General features: G+C 51.2%; 1 protein-coding gene across 4 annotated transcripts; it reads left to right on the top strand.

The window, feature by feature from the left end:
• Window positions 1-2,543: 2,543 nt before the first annotated feature.
• On the top strand, window positions 2,544-25,880 carry GLTP (glycolipid transfer protein). 4 transcript variants are annotated; one of them, XR_009534774.1, is made up of 6 exons: window positions 2,544-2,793; window positions 18,822-18,880; window positions 19,861-19,994; window positions 22,745-22,895; window positions 24,719-24,891; window positions 25,627-25,880. XR_009534774.1 is itself a non-coding variant. In XM_060121345.1 (6 exons), exons 1-6 carry the CDS (start codon window positions 2,691-2,693, stop codon window positions 25,687-25,689), a joined length of 687 nt encoding a protein of 228 aa, XP_059977328.1. In that variant the 5' UTR covers window positions 2,544-2,690; the 3' UTR covers window positions 25,690-25,880. The 4 variants fall into 4 exon arrangements, 3 of the variants coding, with proteins under 3 accessions (XP_059977328.1, XP_059977330.1, XP_059977329.1); XM_060121345.1 differs by having other exon boundaries at window positions 24,715-24,891; XM_060121347.1 differs by having other exon boundaries at window positions 24,719-25,880.
• Window positions 25,881-26,447: the final 567 nt, after the last annotated feature.

Here is a 26,447-nt window from a genome sequence, read left to right as displayed (position 1 = left end):
TGATGAGCTTTGAGTATTAGAGCTCTGAGTATTAGACACATTAAAAATGCATCAGTGTTAATTTTCTGCATTGATGGATGTATTGCGATTCTGTAGGAGAACATCCTTGTTTGGAGGAAATACACATTAAAGTATTTAGGGTGATGGGGCATTTTGTCAGCAACTTAGGCTCAAATGATTCAGGAACAAAAAACTATTTGAATTGCACACCTAACTTCTATGTAAGTTTGAGATATGTCAAAAGAAAAAAAAAGTGTTTTGTGTTGCTTACATAGCATTAAAAAAGTTTTTTAAAATTAGTTGCCAACATCTAAAAATCAAGAGATTTTGCCCTCAACTCTAGGTTTCTGACTTCCCTTGAGAAATCTGAAAAGCTAGCAACTCCGGGAATGAGTTGTGCCACAATGCCCTTTAGATGGTCTGTGCGATCCCCAGTTCTCCACAGTCCCCTCCACTCCTTATTGTGTAACCCTCAGCCCACAGCATCCATCTATGCTTCCAGCCTGGCCCCTAGGACCAGCCCAACCCCTGTCATAAGCTATGGGAATCCACAGAGCAGGCACTTAAAACATTTGTTGGATGGATGGGTGGGTAGACGGATGGATGGACGAACTTTCAAGACATCGCATTAACCCAGAGCAACAACCTATCGCAGCATCTTAAACCCATGTTCCATGGCAAGACAATTCTTCCAGACTTGAATTTTTTATATCAGCCATAATCTCTGGTGGTTTGGCTGCAATGGAGCAAGTTGAGAAATCAGGGCATTGTCTGAGGCTGGAGGTCCCCATGTGGGTTGTGATCTTTCTGTGGAATTAATGGCAGTGTCTGAAATGTAGGTGGGGTTCTGGCACTGGGTCAAAGTGCTGGGAGGGCTGGTGAGGGAGGCTTCAAGGAGATGGTATCTTAGGATGCCTGAGGGGGTGAGGTTGGGTGGGGTGGGAACAAGCCAAAGTTGATGGCTTGGGCTTCCTATTAGTGGGTGAGCTGACTTTATGGGACATGTCACGGTTTGGGTCATGGGTGAAAAGTGATGATAGCCTTGTCTCCCCCAGACCCTCTCATTTCCTGACTGTACGTGGGTCGTGTCCTTGGTTTGGAACAGCCTCTTCTCCCATTTGCCCCCTGAAAGATTAAATTGAAAATATTGAATAAGGTCTGGCAATTATTTTTCTGACACCGGTGATTTCTCATTGCCCTTAGGATAAAATCCAAACTATACCACCCTCTACCTAACCCAACAAGCCCCTGCTCACCTCCCTGAGCTCAATTCCTATCCCTCCACTCCTCTGCCTCTTCCTCGCACATGCTCCACTCCCATTCCCTCCCCCGTTCCCCCTGGCTGTTTGTACACACCAAGTTTTTTGCCACCTTAAGGCTTTTGCACATGTCCCAGCCACTCTGGCTGTCTCCTACTTCTCCCTCAGGTCTTGGATCAAATGTCACCACTTCATAGGTACTCACTGCCCCTAACTCTCTACATCCTACCCCAGTCATGTCCTCAGTCATCCCCTGGCACTCCACCTTGTTTTAGTTTCTTTGTTTACACTTAGTATTTGAAGTTGTCTTATTTGTGTATTGTGTTATAATGTATTGTATTGTGTTGGGTTGTATTGTCTCCCCAACTAGAATGTCAGCCTCACAGGAGCAGATATTTTGCTGTACTTTTCATCACTTTATCCTCAATGCCTAGCACAGTGCATGGCACATAGTGGGGGCACAGTTAATTATTTATTCTGGAATGAATGAGCTCTCAACAATTGTGTGCTAGATTTTGGGACACAAGCATCCAGGTGGGTTTTGGCTGAGGTGAGCTGTGCTCCAGGTTGTGACAGGCGTGTACTCTGAGCTAGTGGGCTGAGGTCAGGTTTGAGGAAACAAGCACCAGTCAGGTGTTGATTGAGTTGGATTGTAAACTGGGCTGAATCCATCAGGTAATATCAGACTGTTGAAGTCAGACTCGACCCCAGATTTCAGGTAACAGGAGTCCTAGTTAGGCATGGCTGAGTTAACTTGTGACTTGAGCAGTGTCCAACAGGCATAGGATCACTCACGGAGAAGAATTATGCGTCCCCAGTGGTTGTAGCCAAAGAGAACTGTGACCACAGCAGTGTCCAAAACATCACTGGGGGCTGTTGGAAGACAGGCTCTGTTTGCGGGGAAACAGATGTCCTAAGGGACGCTGGCTGGATTGGGCTGTAACCTGGGCTGGTGGATGGGTTGTGAGTTGTGACCTGGTCCATCAGGCGAGGACTCGGCCCAAGCAAGCCCACCTGGTTGGGGGTGTGCCACGCCAGGGGCGGCAGGTAATACACCTGAGGACGGGTCACCTGGGAGCGGCTCACCTGGGCGTACCTGGATCCACGAGTCGGAGCGCTTTCGCGCCGGGCGGGCTAGCCCCGCCCCTCGGCCAATGGTGACGCGGAGGTCCGCGGCCGTGGGCGAGGATTGGGCGCGGGCGGACGGGCGGACGGGCGGGGCGGGGCGTCCGGCAGCTTAGGCGCTCTGCCGGCGGGCGGCGCTGAGCGCTCGTCTACGCGGGCGCGGAGCGGGCGGAAGTGGCGACGCTGGCGTCCCTTGATCCTGCTGCGGGCGGCAGTGACGGCCCCGGAGCTGACGGCGGCGGCCCGGGGGGCGGTGTGGACGCCCGCGGCGCCGGCTGGGGCATCCCCAAGGGCCTCGACCCCGAAATGGCGCTGCTGGCGGAGCACCTGCTGAAGCCGCTGCCCGCGGACAAGCAGATCGAGACGGGGCCCTTCTTGGAGGCGGTGTCCCACCTGCCGCCCTTCTTCGGTGAGCCGGGGTGAAGAGGGGAGCTGGCCCGCAGCCCTGACCCAGAGCGCACCCGCATCCTTCTTCTCCTGAGCATCCCCCAACCATCCCTCAACTAGACACCGCAAATCCTAATTCCCCACGCACCCAAGATGCCCTTTTTCTCCAAGCACCCCAAATTTTCCCTATCCCTGCCCGCTCCCAAATCCTCTTTCCCCCGAACATGTCACATCCTTCATCTCTTCCCAGACATCCCCATATCCTCCATCTCCCTCAGACTCTCCCAACCCTTTTGTCTCCCCAGACACCTCACATGCCAACATGTCCTTCAGATGCTGGCAGTTCTCCGCCTCCTGGTGCACCCCAGTCGTCCTCTCCCCACAGACACCCCTACTCTTCCAAATCCCCAATCCTCCAATCCCCCATCTCCCCGAAGAAAACATCTCTCACCCTATCATCCCCCTCTTCCCTTTCAGAGTGGCTCTCAACTCCCTCCCCTTAAAATGAATCCCCCCCATTTCATAAACCCCCTCTTTTCTGTAAATTCTCCCAGCCTCTCCCTCATGGGACTTTGTGAACACTTCTTTCCTTAGAATTCCCTCATTTCAGATCAGAGACACCACCCACTACACCCACTCCAAGGGCAGGAAGCCTGGCAGGGTGAGGAGGGGCCTTTTGGAGGGAGTCACAAAACTGGGGCCTGTTCCTAGGGAGAACCACCTAAAGCTTTCCCTCCATTTAGAACAGGGTTCAGGACAGGGGGGCTGCTATGTGGGGTGACATCAGACATGGAGTGCTTGGGATGGGGTCCAAAAGGGAAAGACCCCTCCTCCATATGTCATGCCCTGGGAGGTCATAGGAGCACTGAGCTGGTTGCAGACCTTCCTTTCTCCTATCCCTCAGCCCAGCCCACACCCTGGATGGAAAATGGGAAACTGAAGACAGTACCATCGGCCCCTGCCCTTTGCTTTGCTGGTCCTGAGTAAAGGCTGAAACCTGAGCTCTGTTTTTTCCTCTTCTATGTGGGCTTGCCCAGCGCCCCGCCCTGCTGTTTCATTTGGTGGCCTTGCAGGAAGAGACCAGTCTGGAGGGCAGAGTCTAGCTGAAACCCGCAAACTGACAGAACCTTGACACTGACTTGAACTGAAGGGAAGTGGCACCTGGGGCAGTCACTCCCTTTCCCCCCTAGTGGGTGACCAGGGCTCATGGTGGGCAGTAGTCCCTGAAGTGCCGTGGGCTCTGGGGTGGTTGTGACTACGTGGAGTCGTGTGCCAGCTCTCCTCCTCCACCTCTTGAGCCTCAGCATCCCCATCTGTGAAATGGGCATGCTGATCTCCTAGGCTAGCGGCAAAGAGTAAATGAGGTGGTGTGTGTAAAGTTCTGAGGCCTTAAGTGCCAAACAGGTCTTAGCTGTTGGCAAGGGGAGATGTGTGGTTGTTATACAAGTTCCTGGATTCAGTTTTGGTTCCTTCATAGAGTGGATAATTGATTAATGAGTAGTATTTGAGTGAGTGCCATTGACTGGTTTGTACGATTCTCAGACTGGCTCTTTTACGTCCACTGTTACATCCCTGGTACCCAGAACAGTGCCTGGCACACAGTAGGTGCTCAGTCAGAACTTGTTAAATGTATAAAACATTCTTATTTTCTGTATCTCAGTGTTGAGATAACACTGACTCTCCAGGCAGGAGCTTGGGAGCTATCTGGTTTGAGCATTGAGGAGTTGTTGATTTTTGTGACAGGTTTTTCCCCCCTCCTTGGTTCTATGAGCATTTGCCCTGAACAAGGATTCAGAATCTGTTTAAGCTAGTCGTTCTCAACTGAGGGCGGTTTCGCCTCCTCAGGGGACATCTGGCAATATCTAGAGACATTTTTGGTTGTCACAACCTGGGAGGGGGGCGGGGTGGTGAGGGGCACGGGGAGATGCTACTGGCACCTAGTGGGTAGAAGCCAGGGATGCTGCAAAACATCCTCCAGTGCACACACAGCCCTCACCACAAAGAACTGATCCAACCCCAAATGCTAGCTGGATCTCAAGGTGGAGAAACCCCGAGTTAAGCTCTGTGGCCCTTTCCTCCCTCACCTTCAGCAAGGTTGCCCATCAGTTCTGCATCTGGGGGCTCCCTCATTTGATGCGATTATCGTGCCGGTTTTAGAGGAAAGGGGGGTGGTGGCGGCTGGAGCTGGCGGTGATCTGGTGCCCCTGCTGGAGAGCACCCCCTCCTCCTTTCCCTGATCTCAAAAGACCCTTGTCTTTGCTGCGAGCCGGGTGCTGTGGGCCGTCACATCTGTTGACAGAACCACCATTTATACAGAGGCCTCAGTGGGTTGGCCCACAGAGGATAATTCTTAGCACTATTTAAAAAAACGTGACGATCCATTTTGAAGCCTTAGGCTCTTCTTGGGGGAGAGTTCCTCCTGAGGGTCTAAGCTTCAGGAGGATGCTCCCACCAGTGGCTTTTCTCTGGCACTCAGGGGTCGGTGGAGATCCGCCGTCAGCTCTGACACACGGGCTTCGTCTAGGTCTTGGGGACGTCTGGTCCCCTGGATGATCTGGGTGGTGTGTTTCTGGAATGGAGCAGGCCTGGGATTATGGACACAAGAGGTCTGAAAGGCATTCGGTGCCAGTTTCCTCCAAATCAGGGTTTCTCCACCGTGACACTGCTGACATTTGGGGCTGGGCCATTCTTTGGGGTGGGGGTCTGTCCTGTGCTTTGTAAGACGTTTAGTGGCATCTCTGGCCTCTCTCTACCAGATGCCAGTAGCACCCCATCTCCCCAAGTTGTAACAACCAAAAATATCTGCAGGGAGACCGAGTTACCCTTGGTTGAGAGCTACCGCTCTTGATATAAATAGGCCAGAGGGCTGAAACCTGTGTTTTTTTTTTGGTTTTTGGTTTTTTTTTGAAAGCTGTGATTTTTAAAAGTATTTTAATTCTGCAAGGAAGATCTGTTTCTCAAAGGAAAATGGAACCAGAAGAAATGGTAAATTAAAACTCTCGCTGCCATTTATTGAGCATTTACTGTGTGCCAAGCATTCTATGTAGATTAATTCACTTAATCCTCTCACAACCTTTTGAGGCAGAGTTTGTTGTTGTTGTTATTGTTATTTGAGAGAATCAATGCTGACATTTCAGAGTATTTTCATTCCAGACCCATTTATATCTTTATCTATATTTAAGGGGAAATGTATAAGCTGCTTTTTTACACCCAACAATATAGCATAACCACCTTTACCCATCAATCAGCATTTTTCGTAGCTGCCTAGAACTTCGTTGTTTGAATGTGGCCATAATTTATTTAACCAATCCCCTGCTGTTGGACATTTACATTGCTTCCTTTTTGTTTTTTTGCTTGTAAACTGTGCTACAGTGAACATTCTTGTATATATTTCTTTGCATACTTCTTTGGTGATTTCTCACGTTTAGAAGGGAAATTGCTGGGTCGAAGGGTGTGAAGGCTTTTAACCTGTTAGCACAACCCCATTTCTTAAACCATCATCGGTGGTGGTTTGGGACAGAATTGGTTGGGCTTGATGAATACTAATTGGTTGGGCTGCAGGTCAGATGTAGCTCAGAACATCTGTATCCTGGGCTAACTCTTCCATATCTCCAGCCTGAGTCTCCCGAGCTGTATAGGTTTTGCTGTGTCCACTTAGAGGTCAGCCCTTTGTCCATCTTCTTTCTTTACCTTGACCCAGTAATTGGATCTCACCTCTGACTGATCAGTTTGCAGCTGACTTCTGTGAAGCCCTGCTCTCTAAACTTTTATGGTCAGTTATGCAGCTGTTCTAGAGCATTTGCAATTGGAGGATGGGGGGGGTGGAGGGAGGATGAGGGAGAGGCTTAGTCATTTAGTCTTGTCACTCCCTGCCTAGAAGCCTCAGTGGCTCCCTGTTACCCCACCTTGATATCTGTGCTGTAACCTTTCTGAATGGCTTGCAGCCCCACAGAGGGTACCATGCCATCATCTGCCTCTGGCACTTTACCCGCGTCAATTTCTCTGCCTCGGGTACCACTCCTCTCTGGCCCACCACCTTCCTTTCACCTGGCTGGGTTCCACTTATCCTTAAGGAATCAGCTTAGGGGTCACCTCATCTGGAAAATCTTTCCTGACTCCCATGGAATCTACCCCATTCTGACACTTGGAGTTATTTCAGTGCACTTGGTGAGCTAGTGATGTTTGTCGAGTGAATGCTTTTGGTTCCATTCCCATTTTTCTGGGTTCTTCTAAAAGTGTTTTGCTTTCTTCTCTCTTTCTAAGTTAAAATATAGAATCAAATTAAGATACATAATTCATATCCTGTACCCATGGCAGACGTTAATAATCAATCATGATACTGTTTTTTTCCCCTTTAAGTCTAAACACAGCCTCGGCCACTCCAAGGTCCATTAGAATTGATGCATGAGGTGACACCTGTTTGCTCTCACTGTTTAGGGAGCAACCAAAGATGCAGGAGCTGAAAGTAATGATTTCTACCTCTTGGTTCTTGAGATCCAGATTCCAGGGGTGATTTTACTTCCTTCAGGCTTCTTAGCGTAATTAAATGGATGTGCATAGAATCGAGCCTTACAGATATCTGATACTCACGAAACAGTCCTAGAGTAGCCCCAGAAAGAGTGGTTTTACGTCACTTTGGTTCAATGCTAGCTCTATTTGGCGGGGATGGGGGGCGGTGGGGGAATGGCAGGCCCAGAGGCACAGAATTATCTTGTTTTACAGCCAAAGAAACCAAGGCCAGAAAGGTTAGGTGACTTGCCCAAGGTCACACAGCCAGCAATTGACCACAGAGCCAGACTAGAACTCAGGCCTCTGGACTGCTTATGCAGTGCTTTTGCTGTTGTGCCTGCCTGCTTTCCTGGCTTCCTGTCTGGTCAGTGGAGCCAGCCTGTTTGGCCACCGAAGTCCAGGAGCTCTGCTGGCTCCACTGTGGCTTATCCAAGACACTGGGAACCCCAGACCAGCTATGCAGGTTTCCTTGGAGCTGCGTGCCTCATAATCATCTTGCCATGCTGGGACCATATCTCTTGCCTAATTGAACGCAGATTTGATAGCTGGGGCATGGAAGTCATCCAGTGGGGAGGCCCCAGACAGCTCAGTTTTTCCTTTAATTGGGACATTGAGTTAACTGCCTGGGGACCAGCCCCACCCACACCCGCTTGGCCTCTAAGAAGTTGTTCCTACCATTGCAACAAGCACCTTTCAGGACTTGGGACCACAATTTTTTTGGTTTTTGTTTTTTAAGTTGATACAAATATATGTTTATTTTTGGTTTTGTATAGAATATCCCAAGAAAGAGAAACAAGAAACTGTATTAACCCTCGTCCAATAGCAGGTTAGTTATCATTTTGGTTGAGTGTCTGTTGAGAGCTGGATGCTGTAGGAACCGGAAGTAGACCGCTTCTAGGAGGAAGAAACAAGGTACTTTGCGGAGGGCGGTGGATAAGTCACTTTCAGCAATGGGTTTTGCAAGTTTGAACCAGCCTGCAGACTCCTCTTATCCATTGGAAGTGTGTTTGCAAGTAGTGAGTGAGGATTCATTAGCCTCGAGGAACACCTACTGCGTGCTGGTGGGACATGCTCATGAGCTCACCTGGCCCAAGTTAGAGCCAAGTAACACCTGTATAGAGGACTGCCGCTGGCCCTGTTGTCTTATCCCATCCGTCTGTGTAACAGCCCATGAGCTGGCTGCTTTGGAGGCTTGGAGGGAAGAAGTTGCTTTGAACCTGGGTCTATTGTCCACTGAAGTCCATGAATCGAAGTCTCTAGATAGATGGATATTGGCATCAAACAGCCAGCCTGAGCTTGAGTGCTGCTTCCCTGGTGCCCCAGCTGTGTGTCCATGCCCTAGTGGTTCCCCTCTCTGAGTCTGCAGCCCCAACTGTACAAGGCAGAAGCTGGGCCTCCCAGGAGGGCCGAAGGAGGCGGCCTCCCCCAGATGATGGTGGCACCCAATGCCCAGAATCACTCCATCTTTTTGCACAGGTGGGACAGACATCCTCAGACCTTTAGACTCTGCACTTCTTGCCACACAGCCCTTGGGAAACAAGGTTCTTGCAAAAACAAGCTGCCTCTGGCTCTTGGTGACCAGCTGCCAGGGTTTGGGGCCAGCTGAGCTGCCTGGCTACTGAAGCAATTCTCACTTACAACATCCAAAGACCAGTGCAGAGCATGGACAAATGGTGCCCACCTGCTCTGTTCCCCCAGTGATAAGGATGAAATCCTCTTGATCCTCTGGGTTCAGAAAAGTCCAGCCCTGAGGTCAGGGACTGAGGTCTGGCCTCTGCTCCTGGAGGGAAGAGGATGGAGAAGAAAGAGGGAAAAGACCCGAACGTCCACTCTGTCACCTGCTGGCTCATCCAGCCCCCGTTTCATTCCTCATCTGTGGGGTGTCTGTCGCATAGGGCTTCTTGGAGGAACAGTGCCCCATTGTGAATCGCCTCCCAGGCCCCAGCAATGTGCCTGGCAGAGCGTAGGTGCCCAGCCAACATGGGACTTGAAAGGGAATGGAAAGAATGCGTGACAAAGGGCTTTGTAAAGTATAAGGCATGACCCCATCATAGCCAGCATGGAAAATATAATGCATGACCCCATCATAGCTAGCATAACCCCTGTTTTGAGTGACTCCCATGTGCCAAGCATCGAACTAGCCGATATCTCATTTCCAGTCCTTATCGTGACCTTATGAATTAGGAGGCATTGGTGTCATTTTACAGAAGAGGAGACCAAGGTTCAGAGTGGTGAAGGGATTTAACCAGGTCACACAGCTAGTAAGGGCTTTGTAGGGGGCCAGCCCTGCCACAAGTCTTCCAGAGCAGAAAGGGCCTTTTTGAGCTGTTTGTCGGGGAGGGGAAATGATAGGAAGTAAGTTCCCATCTGGCAGTGTGCTTATTTCAATGAGCTTATTAGAATGGAAATGTAGGTTGCATTGTTTCAGTTTTAAAATGGCCTGGATGGATGTTAACTCCTTGTGTTACATTCTTACAGAGTTACTTGTAACAGGGTTTTTTTTTTTTTTTTTTAATTGTTACAGTGTTAACTGTATCTGAGCTTTTAAAAGTCATTACAATGGGGGCTTCCCTGGTGGCGCAGTGGTTAAGAGTCCGCCTGCCAATGCAGGGGAGATGGGTTCGAACCCTGGTCCGGGAAGATTACCACATGCCGTGTGCACCACAACTACTGAGCCTGCGCTCTAGAGCCCGTGAGCCACAACTACTGAAGCCCGTGTGCCTAGAGCCTGTGCTCTGCAACAAGAGAAGCCACCACAGTGAGAAGCCTGCGCCCCGCAACAAAGAGTAGCCCCCGCTCGCTGCAACTAGAGAAAGCCCACGTGCAGCAGCGAAGACCCAATGCAACCAAAAATTAAATAAATGAATAAATAAATAAATTAAAAAAAAAAGTCATTACAACGGATCAGCCCTCTCCAGAGTCCTGTAAAACCTCTGCTTTCTGTCCCTGCAGTTCCGCAGTCAGCTCACACTTCCCCTGGCTCAGAAATGATTCCTTTTCTGCACTGCTGTCCCCCCAAGTTCCTTTGTCCACTCCCTTCTGATCTCAGACATTAATGGTCAGGAATACATGGTCCTTATTTTATAATTGAAGGGCTCCTGTTAATTTTACCCATATCAATCAACTGATAACACCTTCTTTCCCTACCTCTCTCTCCTCCCTCCCTTCCTCTCTTTCTCTTTTGATTTCTTAATCATTGGAATCACTCTTTTCTGGATTTCTTCTGTAAAGAATGATGATATAATGTATAATAATAGTTATTATAATCATAATCATAAAGAATACTTTAAAAAAAATTTAGCCAGAAACTATGAGGTGAGGCCTGTTATTAGCCTCATTTTACAAATGCGGAAACTGAGGCTCAGAGAGTTTAATTAAATTCTCCCAGGCCACACAGCAAGTAAGAGAAATCATTTTCCCATCTGCATTCCCGATTGAAGGCTGGTTTTTGACAAAGGGGTCAATTTTGGATAAAGAGAGTTGGCATGTCATGGGGGTAATTTTTAAAAGCATCATTTTGTAAACATTCTTTTCTCTTAGATATTAGGATAGTAGAATTTAGAATGGGAACTAGTTTTAGGAAGGTGGGCATTCTCAGGGCTCTTATGCTTCAAAATAGGCCTTATTGCAGACTGAGCCATCTCCCCACACACACACACACACACACCACATACCCGTGGATTAATAAATGATTCATCTCCATCAGCTGTAATTTGAGTGCCTCCCATTATGATCCTTGTAACCCAGGATCTGTAAAGTTAATCTGCCCCATGTGTTTAACAACGAAACCTTATTATCCAGCTATTGAAAAAAAAAAATTGAATTTGAAATAGAACCTCCCCAAACCAGGCTCCTAGAGTCATGACACAGGTACACTCTTCATCCTTTTTCAAATAAGTATATATGGGTTGGGTCTGGTGTTCCCACACTGAATCACACAGGCTGAAAGTGAAGCTGTGCGTCTTAAAAATGGAATGCTTTTTGTTCTTGAAGGAAAATTATTCCTGAGATGAAATGAGAGGGCGGGCCAGGGCGGGGGCGGTTCTCTCACCTTCTTGCCTAATGTTGGGAACATCACCTGTTGGAAGATATGGTTGTCTGAAGAGGCAGGTGTTGAGGGGCAGCTTGGATGGAAATTTCCAGATATGTGCTGGGGGCTTGCTCAGAGCATGATGGCAGGTGCTTTCCAACTACGTTGAGGCCAGAAAAAGAGGAAGTGAATGTGATTCTGTGTGGCATATGGTGACTGCTGGCTTACGGGGAATTCTGCTGTCTGGGCAATCTCAATCATCTGAGCTATGACAGAGGCCCGGGCAGAACTGTCACAGAGGTCATGCACAGAATGCTTGCTTGGTGCCTGTTTCCTCTTATTTTGCAGGCAATGGTGACAAAGTTAGCTATTTGTTTTCCAAGTATCTAGCAGAATCAAAGCACTGCAGAGAAAACAAGAGGAGTTTAAAAAAACTACACAAAACTGTCCTAAGTCCCTGAAAACATACCATGTAGGGCCATTTAGAGAAGAGTTGAGGGAGCCTGTGACGTCAGTGGGCCACACCTTTATCATAATTCCTGTTTTTGATGATGGCCCTGTTTAGAGAACTGCAAATGGCTTGCTGTACAAAGGCAGGGACGTTTGAGTTACATTTTGAGAAGTTCCATCCAGAATGGCTGAATGTGAAAGTTGGTACATTCATAAAATTTGGTAGATGGAAAATATTTCACTGCTTTATTTTCTTTTTATTATTGAGATTAAATGTCTTTTCCTTTCTTCTTTTAATTGTCCATTTTTCTGTAAGGTGGTTGTTGTTTTTTTCTTATTGATTTGTTCGAGCTCTTTACATATTAGGGATGATAGTCTTTGGTCTATGATATTTGTTACACAGGTCATCCCCTCCCCCAATCAGTTTGCTCTTTGGCTTAGTTTGGTGATGGGATTTCCCCCTACCCCGACCCCATCCCATATAGAAGGTTTCTGGGTTTTGTAATCAGACTTACTGGTCTTTTCCTTATGCCTTTTGGGTTGAGTAGCATGCTTAGAAAAGTCTTCTAAACAGAAGGGGCCATTTGCCAACACGTTCCAGGTAACCAAGGCTTGACTGTGTTTGGAATACGTGCTTATTAGAGTTGGTTCCATGCAGTGAGATGGTGAAATTGTACCTGATTTTTCTTTTGTTTTTGAGACAACTTCCTTTGATGAATGAGAAAAGCATCTGAGCGCCCCCCTGCCCCCCCACCCCCTGCCCTTCCCTTCTGGCAGGTTCTGGGTGTCATTCTAAAGACCCTGTTGGCTGACAACAATGAAAAACAAGTTTCAGTTAACTGCAAAACAGGTAAAACAAGAAAGGTAATAATTTTGAGGCAGGGCTGCATTCTGTAGGGAAGGTAAAGCTGGATAACCCTCCAGAAGGATGTTGTGTCGTGTCGTATCCAGAGCAGCGGCCAGTTTGCGTTTCAAGGCTTAGGCCACGGTGTGCTTGGGGGTTAAAATCATTTCAGGGTTTTCCCGTCAGAGTCCTTTCACTTTTGTTGAGTTCACACACACAGATAGAAATGTCCTAGAAAGAAAGGCTAGAGGAAGTCGTGGCACCAGCCTTGGCTAATTGTGTCTGCGTGCCTGACTCTCGCTATGTGACCCTGGGCCAGTCACTTGGCTCTTCTGGGCCTGGTGGCCTCGGGCTGCGCCAAAGCAAACATAAACCCAGAGCCTTCCGTGAGGCGTGTTGAAGCTGGCTTCAGCTTACCTGGAGCGCCTCCTGTTTGCCCAGCACTTCAGGGCTCTGGAAAGGGAGGGGCCTGAGCCCAGCGTGGTTCAGGCACTTGTCCAGACACCAGAGCTGAGAGCCGAACCCAGGACCGGGGCTCTGGGGCACAACCGTGCTCCTCCCCTGATCACAGGCGGCCCACCCCCAGATGCTGCCAGCCCGACTCCTCTGTGCCCATCTACGTGTACACAGTGATGCCTTTCCTACCAGCAATTGCCCCCTCGCCCCGGCCCCATGCAGCGGGGAAGTGGATTCTGGGGTCGGTCGGCCTCACCACCTCCCTCTGCTGGGGTCCATCTCGCAGCCCTCGACTCTCCCCTCTCTTGCTTCTGCTCTACAATTGGCTCCAGAAGTCCATGCAGACCCCACATCCTACCCTACAGTAGAGCAGAAGCTCTGGGCCTGCATGGTAGCCACGACGCACAAGAACAGCTGCCTTGGGGCCCGGCTCCTGCCAACCATGCAGTCTCATGACCCGAGTGACACGCTCTCGGGAGAAGGCGAAACAAAAAGCCTTTCTCCCCGCCATCGCAGGGTGGGGCGGGCGCTCAGAACCACACAAGAGCCATTTCTAGAGCCAGGGAAGCTGAATAACATTCTGTGCATGGCTAAAATGCACACCCAGTGACCTGTCGCTGGGAAAAGCTAGGAAGCCACCCACGCATGGTTGGTGATGATCTGTCACCAAGCTCTGTTTCCGCATCTCCAACGTGGGATGGCTTTACTCGAACATCAGCCGGTGGCGGGAATCAAATCACGGCCAGGCTCAGGGCCCTCACGTGGCACATATGGCGCCTGCCCCATCGCAGCAACTCTACAGGGGTGGTCCCTTTCCAGGCGGGGAAACTGAGGCCAAAGCCCCTTCTCATAGCCTCTGCCGTGTTAGTCACGTGGGTCCTTAGACCCGGTGCACTGGGTCAATCTTCACTATAAGAAAGTGGCTAGAAAAAGAACCTGGCAGGAAATGTGCCTCTAGATTCAGTTTCCTATGATCTGCCCCCCCATTCATGCTGGGGTCCAGCTCCATGCCAGGTGCTGGGGGCACAGAGGCGGACTGAGGCCCCCTGGTCTCTGCCCTCTCTGAGCTCAAGTCCATGGCAGGGATGGGTGGAAAACAGAGTTACACGTGGAGCCACAATCATGGTAGCAGTGCAGTGGACTTGGAGAAAAAGTGGAAGGAAGAAGTATGACTTTTATGAGCAGAAAAAAGTGTCTGACATTCTTGTTCTTTTTTTTTTTGGCTGTACCGCACAGCATGTGGGATTTTAGTTCCCCCACCAGGGATTGAACCCGTGCCCCTGCAGTGGAAGCACAGAATCTTAACTGCTGGACCACCAGGGAAGTCCCAAGTCTGACATTCTTTTCCAACTTTATATATGAAAAATTTAATACATACAGCAACCCTGTTTGGGAAAAGCATCTTAGGAACTTGTGTACGAATCAGCGATTTTTAGAAGATGGCTGCTGTCATCTGCCGATGCTGGCTTTCAGCTGCGACATTTCCAGCCTCCAGCCAACCCTGCTCACTTCAGACTGGCCTCCACAATCTGAACTGGTTCTGGCCAGTCCATCCTGTTACTGAAGGCAGTGGTTTGTGTATACTGACAGACTCCCTCGGTTTGTCTCAAGTCTGAAGTCAAGGGGAGATTCTGTCAGCAACCAAAGACCTCTGTTCAGTCCTGAATGGCGGGGCAAGTTTGTCTTCCAATTCCAGGGCTTGTTCCTATACTTGGTGCTCCTAAGGGTATAGTCATACCCCTTCGAGTGACTAGTTGGTGAATATATGGTGCAGTGTTAAATACATCGCAGCCTTAAAGCTGTTTGCCCATTTTGTCTTTAAAAATCTGAACAAATGACTAGTGAACTCTTGGTGAAATTTAAATGTTAATAAAATAGTATACCCATAAAAAAAATAAAATGTACAGCAAAATTGAAAGAATTTTACAGTGAATATTCATGAATCTGTCACGTAGATTCTACCATTAATACCTGACCATACCTCTCTATCCACCTCTCCATCCATCCATCAATCCACCTCATGTCTTTGGACAACGTACATTTTGAAAGATGTGGAGGTGAAGCCATTGGCCATCCCTTTGGAAGGGTTTTTTTTTTTTTTTTTTGGGCTGTGTTGGGTCTTCGTTGCTGTGCGCAGGCTTTCTCTAGCTGCGGCGAGCAGGGGCTACTCTTCGTTGCGGTGTGCGGGCTTCTCATTGTGGTGGCTTCTCTTGTTGCGCAGCACGGGCTCTAGGCACGCTGGCTTTAGTAGTTGTGGCATGTGGGCTCAGTAGTTGTGACTCGAGGGCTGTAGAGTGCAGCCTCAGTAGTTGTGGTGCATGGACTTAGCTGCTCTGCGGCATCTGGGATCTTCCCAGGCCAGGGATCAAACCCGTGTCCCTTGCATTGGCAGGTGGATTCTTAACCACTGTGCCACCAAAGAAGTCCCCCTTTGGAAGGGTTTCGCCAGTCCCTATGCTGCCCATCCATGGCACCTGCCCGGCTCCTGTGAGGCTCGGAATTGGTGACCCTTGGTTGTATAGTCAAGAGGGGAAGAGTCTCCAGTGGTGGAGAGTCCTGGCTGTCTTGCATTATTATTATTTTTTTAAAGGAGGTTTCTTTTTATTTATTTATTTTTTGGCCATGCCGCTCGGCATGTGGGATCTTTGTTCCCTGACCAGGGATTGAACCCTTACCCTGAGCAGTGAAAGCGCTGAGTCCTAACCACTGGACCGCCAGGAATTCCCTGCATTCTTTTTTTTTTTTTTTTTTTTTTTTTTTTTTGCGGTACGTGGGCCTCTCACTGCTGTGGTCTCTCCCGCTGCGGAGCACGGGCTCCGAACGTGCAGGCCCAGCGGCCATGGCTCACGGGCCCAGCTGCTCCGTGGCATGTGGGATCCTCCCGGGCCGGGGCACGAACCCGCGTCCCCTGCATCGGCAGGCGGACTCTCAACCACTGCGCCACCAGGGAAGCCCCCTGCATTCTTATTTTAAGTCTGGAATGCGTTGTCCTTTGGGGGAGTCGGTGGTAAATGTCCCGGGAGAGAACACGTTACAGGGCTAGCAAATTTCACAGATTCCCAGGTTGGCCTTGCAGGATGAGGTCAGCGATACATCAGGGAAGATGAAAGGATGGGTGGAATCATTACCTCATTAATGCCCTTGGCAGGTCCACCTGGGAGTCCAGAGCGCCCAAGATCAGGTGGGACAGGCAGCCTGCATCCCCCCACCCAGCACCTCGGAGCAGCTCCTGTGGCCACCCCGGGGGAGGTCCAGCATAACCCCGTGGATGGAGTTGTGCTCCCACGGGCGTGAGAGAGAGGCCGGTAGCTGAGAGCAGTGGGCTCACCTCTCGGCCCGAGGATTCTGTGCCCAGGAGCCTGCAGTGGGGCAAGGCAGCCACCCCGGGCCCCATGAGGGCCTCAGTCGGGAGGTAGGAGAGTAGAGGTGGCAGGGGGCACAGGCCCAGTGTTCCCACTCAGCAGAGGTCCTGACGGACCTGGTGCCTTCCGAGCCTGGGTGACATTTGCTGGACCGTGGAGCCTGGCCCTGATCATGCTACAAAGTCGTAAAGATGGTCACAGTTCGTGTACTGAGGGTTCCTGTGCTGGCCACTCTGCTAAATGCGTTCAGTGCATGCATTTTAATCCCCACGTCAACCCTATGAAATAAGTACCACTGCTGCCCCATTTGACATGTGAGGAAACTGAGGCACAGGAGACTTGCTTAACTGGATTCAAACCCAGGGTGTCTGGATATCTACCCGACCTTCTTTCCATTGGGTTTTGGGGTATTTCATTTATAACGTCCAATGCTGTTTCCCCAATGCACCTTTTTTGTAACAGCTGCGATTAGAATGTTCCAGATGGCCGGCCAGGTGTGCTGGGTCACCTTGGGTGGAATTCAGCCCACAGGTGTCCCTCCCCCAGTCCTCCGCCCCATGCAGTCAGTTGGCACGCACACCGAGGCCCCAGCCTGGCCAGCGGACAAGGGGAAGCTGGCGCTGGTGTTTCCCCGCCGTGGGTTTCGTACCCACTTGCGTCCTGCTTGGGCATCTTTGCCCCCTGGGCTCTGTATTGAGGATGGTGAGAGGCGTTGGGGAAGCACAGCTGTCTTTAGGCTCTGAGGTGAAGTCCTTGTTGAGTCTGCTCAGGACAGGACTGGCCCTTCCCCATGTGTTTCCTCCGTGCCCAGCCCTTAGCAGGGGGCTCTGACCTGTGGGCTGTCTCTGGTCCCTGTGACAGCCTGCTGGGGGATCACAGAGGAGGGAAAGGAGGAGGGACAGTCCACAGGCAGCTCACATTTCCCATGGAGCCCTGAGTTCCAGGCACTGCCAGTTTCTAGGTCCACATTTGATCAACTCAAAGGTGCCACCTATTTTAAAATGCTCTGTTGTTTTATGAACCACCAAGACAGGAAAAACGCCTCCAGTTAAGAACATTCCAATTCCAGAGGTGAACAAAATTTGTGTCTTGGAAGTGGGTTGTTTCACATCATCCTCACAGCAGCTCTGATCGGTTCTGTTGGCCCATTTGCTAGATGGGAAAGCTGAGGCTCAGAGAGCAGAAGGGACATGACCAAGCCCACACTGCCAGGGTGTGCAGAGCGGGTATGGAGCCCCAGTTCATCGAGCTCTGCTAAGTGACCAGAGTCCCACTCCTGGTGGGTTCTCCTGGGCTCTTATGCAGAGTCTCAGAGCGGTGGGGCCTCTGGGTTGCCAGCTCACTTCCTCCTTAGAAGCTGGTGAATGAGTCAGGTAGGATGAATTGGGAGATTGGAATTGACATATATACACTACTATATACAAATAGATAACTAATGAGAACCTAGTGTATAGCACAGGGAACTCTACTCAATGCTCTGTGCTGACCTAAATGGGAAGGAAATCCGAAAAAGAGGGGATATGTGTATACATATAGCTGATTCACTTTGCTGTACAGTAGAAACTAACACAACATTGTAAAGCAGCTATACTCCAATAAAAATTAAAAAAAAAAAAAAGAAGAAGCTGGTGAACGAGCTCTTCTTCCAGCTCGTAAGATTCCTCGAGCTGCCTCCTGGCCAGCTGGTTCATTCGTGGCCTCCGCCATGTCAGCCAAGATGGTTTCTTAGAGTGTTAGTTTTGCAAGATACTCTGCAGTGTGCTGTCCAATTAGGTAGCCACTGGCCACGTGTGGCTATTTAAATTTAAATGAATGGAAGTTAAATCAAATTACAAATTCGGTCCCTCGATCACACTCACCACATTTCAAGTGCTCAAAGGCTACATGTGGCCCATGTTAGACGGTGCAAATATAGAACATTTTGTCTTAGGGAGAGAGGGTGCTGTGGACAAAACGGTTTGCCCCCTAGATAGTCCAGTTGTATTTTTTTTTTTAGTATTTATTTATTTATTTGGCTGCGCCAGGTCTTAGTTGTGGCATGCGGCCTCTTTTAGTTGCGGCATGTGGGTTCTTAGTTGCAGCATGCGGGATCTAGTTCCCCGACCAGGGATCAAACCCGGGCCCCCTGCATTGGGAGTGCGGAGTCTTAACCACTGGATCACCAGGGAAGTCCTAGTCCAGGTGTATTTTAAAGGCTCTGACAAGTCCTGCAGTAAGAAACTGGTCTCACTCAGAGCCCAGCACTCCAGATTGCCCATGAACCATTTTAGTACTTAACAAACAGCTCTGCCTTTCCTTAAACACACCAGGTGACCTCCCCTCCTGTCCCCATGGCCCATGGAGGTCCTGAATATCACCCTCATTGGGAATCTAAATCTCTCTTCTTGTGTTGTCCCCAGATTGCCTCGGCTCCCCAGTGTTTACTCCCATCAAGGTGGACATAAGTGGCAACATCACAGTACGTACTTGGCCCTACAGCCCCAGTACCCAGATCAGGACTCTATAATCCCGTCTGGTCACCAGTGCCCTGCTCCCTGCCGCAAGTTCCCCAGGCTGAGGAACAGGAAGGAGATGTGGAAATGGGCCTGGGCCCCAGCTTCTCTGACTTGGAGCTCCAGGTTCTTGGTCCTCTTTGCGGTCATGCCATCCAGTCATAGCCAAACTAGGACCACAGTCTGGAGGGTTGACCTGAGAAGGAACCTGCTGGTTCTTGTATTCACTCTACCAAACAAAAAATAAACTCCAAGGTCCACAGGTGCACTGACCCTGCCCTTCCCTTCCCCAATTCTGAGAGTTCCGGATGGCATCCCCTAGCCACTGACCCTCCCCCCATGAGGATCCACTCTGAGGCTGGTTGTGTGTCATTATCCCCATTTTATAGATGAGGAAGCTGAGGCTCAGAGCTGTTGAGGGGCTCATAGCACGGAAGTGGCAGAGGTGGAATTCACATCCAAACTGCCTGCCTCCAACTCAGGAGCCTTCTTCCTGGACATCTCAGAATCCTAAGAACCTATTTCCATTTGTCCACAAAAGCGAAACTTCAGATGCTTGGGGTTTGAGGCGCTGTCAGTAGTGGTTGGAGAATGTGGACTCTGGGGCCTGGCCAGTGCTGGAACCCGCTCGCACCTGCACCAGCTATGTGACCTTGTGCACGTCATTTCCCCTCTCTGAGCCTCAGTTTCCTCATCTGCAAATTGGAATTATGACAGCAGCATCAGGGTTGCCGTGAGGATCAAATGAGGCTGTGCCCATAAAGTACTTCGCAAGTCCTGCAAATGCGAACAGTCATGGTTATTGTTATGACAAGCCCCGCTGCAGGTCCTGGCACTGGGGGGCAGGAGAGCGAGGCTCTGGCGGGGTGCCCCTCCACCCAGCACGCGGGCAGCCGTCTATGGGGGCAGCCTTCCTAAGGGGGAAACCCTGTGTGCTCTGTTTCAGAAAATCAAAGCTGTGTATGACACCGACCCGGCCAAGTTCCGGACCCTGCAGAACATCCTGGAGGTGGAGAAGGAAATGTATGGAGCAGAGTGGCCCAAAGTGGGGGCCACGCTGGCGCTGATGTGGCTGAAGAGGTGATGGGCTCAGGTGGCTGGGTGTGTGTGGCTGGTGGGCCCGGAGTCCTGCTCTTCAGAGGAGGGACAGCCAACCCCCGCCACTGCCCCAGGGGGGCAGGACGGGCACTTCCTGTCTTTCACATAGGCGCTCTTCTTGTGCAAAGCTAGTTAGTGACAGAGAAAAAGCACCCTGGGGGCCAAGGCCAGCCTGATGGTGACGCTTCCTTGCTTGTTCCAGCCCCACCAGAGGCATAGCAAGCCGGCGGGTACTCTGGCCCTTGTGCTAAGCTGTTTAGACACCCAATCACATTTCATGTGCTGTGAGTTAGGTGTGGTTATCCCCATCTCCCAGAGGAGGCCGCTGGGGCTTCTGGAGGCCAAATCACATGCCCAGGGCACAGTGGCAGTGCTGGGAGTGAGTGGCTGAGCACAGCTGTGCAGGTTGTACACTGCACAAAGATGTTCCGTCTAGGGCCGGTCACATCACACACATGGTAGATTTGTATATTATGACAGCTTCTTGACAGAAATACAGCATCTTGAGGACAAAGAACTCTAATTTGCACAAATTCGTCCTGTGGCCTGGGGGCAGGGTACCCCGATATGGGATATGAACTCAGACAGTCTTACCCCAGAGTTGACAGTGCTTGTAACCGTGATACATATTGTCCTCATAGCACATATTTGGAGCCGCATACAATTGTTCCATCTTACAGATGAAGCCATTGAGGCTCAGAGAGGCCAGGCAGCTTGCTTGCTGAGATCACCCTGCTCTCTACCAGCTCCAGAATTCTCCTTTAGCTGTGCAAACTCCACAGTCCCTGGCAACAACTGTGAAGCCAGGGACCCATTCTCTGCCCCACGGATGTTCCCAATGTTGCCCTTTCTCTGGGGCCTGGAGTCAGGAGCCAGGAAAGGCGCTCTTCCCCTGTCTCTCTCTCCATTCCCTGAAGCTACCCCACCCCCACGCACTTCTTTGGTGAAACAGAACAGGAAGAATCTGCTCCCTGGAGGGTGTGGCCTGTGTGGGCATCAGGGGGTAAGTGGGCTATAATTAACAACCTTATGGCCTATTTTATGACTCGCCCCCACTGAGCTACCTACTCTTATCTGTCAACAAGAGACTCACAGACCTGGAATAAGGAACGCCCCTGGGTCTATCCATTGGCAGCTTCCATAGGTTTTTCAGGAAGAGCAAGCCAGAGAGTGACGTTCAGATCAGTTAGATGGTTTGTGTCCAGATCAGACGTGGGCAGAGCCAGGTGACTGGGAGAGCACGTGCCGGTGGATGTCAACAAATCGAGCACATAATAAGCACCTGCTGTGTGCTGTGCATGGTGCCGGGTGCATGGGATGTTGCTTGGAGAGGCGTGGTCCCTCTTAGGGTATTACAGCCTGGGCAAGGGGTCAGGCTGGTGGGCAGATCCTGACAGCTGGTTATCAGACCCTGGAGCAGAGAGAAATCAGGGAGGGCTTCCCGGAGGAGAATCGCCAAGCAGGGAACAGGAGGGTTCCAAGAGGAAGAGGCCTTGCAGAGGCCTTGGGAGGGCAGGAGAGGCACAGCATATCTGCCCCTCCAGGAAGATCTGGTCTAGCCAGGGCCCGGGATGCAAGGCAGGAGCAGGGAAAGATGAGATGGGATTGGACAAGGATGAGTTCCAGCCTCCTCAGGGGTGCTAGGGAGCCACTGAGGGGCATGAAGTCCATTGGCAACAGGGTAAGATGGGGCTTGAGAAGGAATCGTCCCAGCTGCTGGTTAGAGGGGGATCATTTGGGCTGGGAGAGGCAGGGGCTCAGGAGAGGTGGTCAGCCAGGGCAGGGCTGGGACTGGACCCCAAGCTCGCTTCCACACCCCAGGCTGATCCCCAATGGTTGAGGGTTGTGATCCAAGCATGGAGTATTTCCCTTCACCTCATAGGTGATAAAGCTTAACTTTTATTCCTTTAGTCCTCGGGCCCAGAACACTTGCCCCTAAGAACCCCCCAACCTGAATCCTACCGCCCTGCAGGGAGGGAGCAGAGGACCCCAGCTGGGGAGTGAGACAGGCTGGGTTCACATCCCGGCCTTTGATTGAGCTTTTGGGGTACCTCTGTGTTCCCTTCTGTGAAGTGGGCAGGTCATGCTGAACTTAGTCTCACAGGGCTGAGGGGAGCAGATGAAATGAGGTGGATTAAAGGGCTAGTACTGATCTGATTTTCAACTTGGTCACCCTGCCGTGACCCACACCCTTCTTCTGGCTCTTGAAGCATCATCCTACCCCAGAGGAAGGGCTCAAGTGGCCATTGGAGGATGCGGACCGTGGCTCAGGCAGTGATGGAGGCGGGGAACCCACAGGGTCAAACTCGCCTGTGTTCTCAGCATGTCCCTGGTCTATGGTCCCTGAGCCCTTTGAGGACCAGAGCTGTAGCTTCAACCCTGCACTGACTGGCTTCATTCCTCAAGCACTGATGGCCATGTGGCCATGGAAATAGGCAAGACAGGCCCAGACCCTGCCCTCATAGACCTTACAGCCCAACAGGGACTGGCCCCAGGCCTGGTATAGACGAGGTGCTTGGGACATGTGATGTGAGCCGGGGAGTCACGTTACACGGAAGCTGTTGTAGACGCATGACAGCGGAGGAATCGTCACTCCCTTTGGGGTGTCCGTGCCCCCGGCTCACTGTAGGAGGTTAATACAGAGCGCATCCGGGTCTCCGCGTGCGGCGCTGGCGGGTGATGCCGACGGGGGCGTACAGGGCCCTGAAGCGCAGTCTCCCTTCCGGCTGCAGAGGCCTGCGCTTCATCCAGGTGTTCCTCCAGAGCATCTGCGACGGCGAGCGCGATGAGAACCACCCCAGCCTCGTCCGCGTCAACGCCACCAAGGCCTACGAGATGGCCCTCAAGAAGTACCACGGCTGGATCGTGCAGAAGATCTTCCAGGTGAGCCGCGCCGCAGGCCTGGAAGGACCACCGGCTCGCGGGGCCCGCCCTCTGCCCCGCGCCCTGTGGCTGCGGGCCCTGCCCCCCCTCCCACCCCGGCTCAGGAAGGGCTCCCCTGTCCATCTGGGGTGAGGCTGGTGCTCCGAGGGACCCCTGCCAAGTGGTGGGCATTTTCCTAGATGCTCCGTGGTGATTCTGATAAGGGGCCTGATTGGGAGGCCATGGGAGGAAGCAGGGCAGAGACTGAGGCTGTCGGGTTGATGGTGGGCTGGCCTCACTGGCCCCTTGGATTCAGCTGGGACCCTCGCACTGGGGTGGGGTGGGGAGGGGAGGAAGGGCCCCTGTGCCCACGGGGGCGTCTGCTGAAAGAACATTGGCCCACGAGGCTCTTGGTGACTTGTGTTGGGGTGATGATGACCACTGGCCTTCAGCACCAGCCCGGCTTTGGGAGAGGTCCACTGGGGACGTGTGGAGAGCCCTCAGGGTGCCCTGCACACTGTCGTGGCTGCCCTCCCTCCTGAAGCCCCCACCACCCGCTCTTCCTCACTCCCGTGAGAACCGGCATCTGAGGGCTGGTCTCTGTCCCACGTGGCACAGGTCGAGGGTAGGCTGGGTCGGGAATCTGCTGGATCCAGGCAGGAAATAGGGCCACATCTGGGCCATCTGCCCTGGCAGGGCTGGGGACAGTGCTCATCCTGGGTGGGCACCGCAAGAGCCCTGTCCCCCGCCATCCCCGGCAGACCCCCTCCCCCTTGAAGGCCTCACGACCACCCCCTCAGTAATAACCATGTGTGCTGGATGCCTGGCCTGGCGGGCTGCCGGCGGAGGGTGATCCTCACAAATGCACGGAGAGGTACTGTCCTTGCCTCCATTTCACAGATGAGGAAACTGACGCCCAGAGACGTTTAGGATCTTGCTAGAGGTCACACAGTAAGAAGAACGGGCAGCTGGGATTCTACGTCCTGAGCCTCAGTATCCTCATCTTGCAGATGGGTATAAAATAGGCCCTGCCTCACAGTCTCATTGTGAAGAGTCAGCGTGTTACTCTGTATAAAGTTCTTGGCGTGTGGTTTACACTCAGCAAATTGAAGCTATTTCTATTTTGATTCCTAATGATAACGTTATTATTTGTAATTTCCTCACCTTCTCAAAAGGCTTGTAGCCTAAGCTTTTTATCCGGTTGCCTCCTTTTCCTTCTGGCTCTGAAATTCTGTGTATGTCCGGTTCTCTGGACTTTTCAAGTTGTCAGGGAAGCCCTGAAATTTAGGGAAGTATCACCCCCTGAAGGACAAAAGAGGAACAGCACAGATCAGCCATCCTCTCCCCGGCTCAGAAAGGTGGGGTCTCAGGAGGAAGCGGTTCACTTTCTCCAGGGCAGGGAGCCCCGGGGGAAGAGGCTCGTCCACGCCGAGCACCTGCTATGTGCCTGGGGCTGTGCTGAGCACTTGGCATGACCTCATTAATCCTCACAAAGGCAGCCCGATTGGGTGGGTGTCATTATTATCCCCATTTTACAGATAAGGAAACTGAGGCTCAGAGAGGCTAAGTAACTTGCTCAAGGGTCACCGCTAGTCAGCGGCACAAGCTGGAATTTGAACCCAGGTCTGTCTGTCCCCAAAACTTCCTGCTGTCTCTCACCGGAGTAGAAGGGGACACACATCCCCCTTGGCCTTTCCCTGCCAGCACCACGAATAGCACAGACCCCTGCCCAGCACGGACCTCTGGGGAGTCCCCTCCCAGAACCCCGACGGGCCTGGCCCGGTGGCTCAGGGTCTCCCCCTCCGCTAACACTGAGCACCCCCCTCTCACCCGTCTCAAGGCAGCACTGTACGCGGCCCCCTATAAGTCCGACCTCCTCAAAGCACTCTCCAAGGGCCAGAACGTGACGGAAGAGGAATGCCTGGAGAAGATCCGCCTCTTCCTGGTCAACTACACGGCCACCATCGACGTCATCTACGAGATGTACACCAAGATGAACGCTGAGCTCAACTACAAGGTGTAGGCCAGACCCTCAGCGGGCACCCCGGGCCACATGCCCCTGACCACAGCCCCCCGCAGGAACAGGCAAACCCGAATCACTGTGAATCCAGCCGGCCGGCCACCCCCAGCCTGAGGCGCCCCCCAGAGCAGCCCAGAGATGGACCAGGGTCTGCAGGGGACCGGCCCTGCTCTTTTAAAAGTCACTTTTGGGGTCTATCCTCCTGGAGCAATAAATAACGATCTCACTTCTGAATTTCATGACAGCACAGACTGACTTTATGCCTTCATTTCAGTGTGATAAAAATTGATTAATGTTTCTAATAAATCAAGTCCTAGGGTTTTTTTGGTTTCCCACCACCACCCCATGCGGAGCGTGACTCTGGGGGAACTGGTGTCAGACTCCTCACTTTAAAAATAGGCATGTGTCCTTCTGAGGATCTGGCTGAATGACGTTTGGGGTATTTTAAGGACCACGAGGGGGTTTGATCTGAAATTATACAGGGCCCCTGTTGTGGGATTTTTTTTAAAGCAGACTGGTGTGTGTTCTCAGTGGTTTGCACAGCCCAACCTCACAGCACTGTCATTAGAGCCTGCTCTTTCTTACTGTCTTTTGCTAGACAGTGTTTTTATAGCTAAAACCAACCAGCAAGCCTTTGATGACCAAGGGGAGGGTTATTTTAAAGCTATCAGGCACAAATAATTGACCATAGATGACTGTATTTGCATTCTTCTCCATAATTATCTTCTTCAGGGACGGCTTTTCCAACCTAAGAAACTACCTACCATGTGTATTCTTTCAAGGGGGAGAGGATGAACCCAAGAACACGCCTTGCTGCCTTAACTGTCCTTCCTGGCGCTAAAAAGAGCTGTATCTTTGAAAGTGTTGGGGCGAACAGAGCAATCCCCAAAGAACTGATATGTGTTAAAAACCCAGTGAGGAACAATTGGTGATTTTTATGTGGAAACTAAATAATCCTTAATAAATAAATCTCTATTTTGGAATCACATTGGTGTGTGCTTTTGGTTCTTGATTTTTTTTTTTTTTCTGTCCTTTCTGAATCAGAGGTTACAACTGGGGATAAGCCAAGGACCTGTTTTCTGGCCTCCAGGTCCTATTTCTGGTTTAAAAAAATAGAACTGGTTGCCACATCGAGAAACTGGGGACATGTCACAGAAAAATCTTGATTTCTAGCTTCTTTTGAAAAATCAGACTGCCTGTCAGGAGCTGAGAGATGACTGCCCCCTTGGCTGGATGCGGGGAGTGGGTGGATAAATTTTCCACTTTGCCTCAGTCCCCACCAATCCCTGTTGCCTCCCCAACCCTGTGACCATTGGTTATCGGAGTTTATCGTGGGCTGATGCTTTTTCTGTTCCTAGGGTCAAATGTAGAAGGAAATGTTTTACTTCATTCCTGCTCCTACAGAACTGATAGTCTAGTGGAAAAGATGGACCAGTAAATCACCAGTGATGATATAGAGTGGTCAGTGCCCAGAGGGAGCCTGGGGCTACAGGTGTGTGTGGGGGGGCGCATCCTGGGATGACGCTAAACCTCGATGGAAGGGTTGGGGTTGG

This window comes from Lagenorhynchus albirostris, chromosome 14, assembly GCF_949774975.1.
Source record: "Lagenorhynchus albirostris chromosome 14, mLagAlb1.1, whole genome shotgun sequence".
NCBI lineage: Eukaryota > Metazoa > Chordata > Mammalia > Artiodactyla > Delphinidae > Lagenorhynchus > Lagenorhynchus albirostris.
Note: the sequence above shows the minus strand (reverse complement) of the source record. Positions and strands in the feature narration are given on the sequence as shown.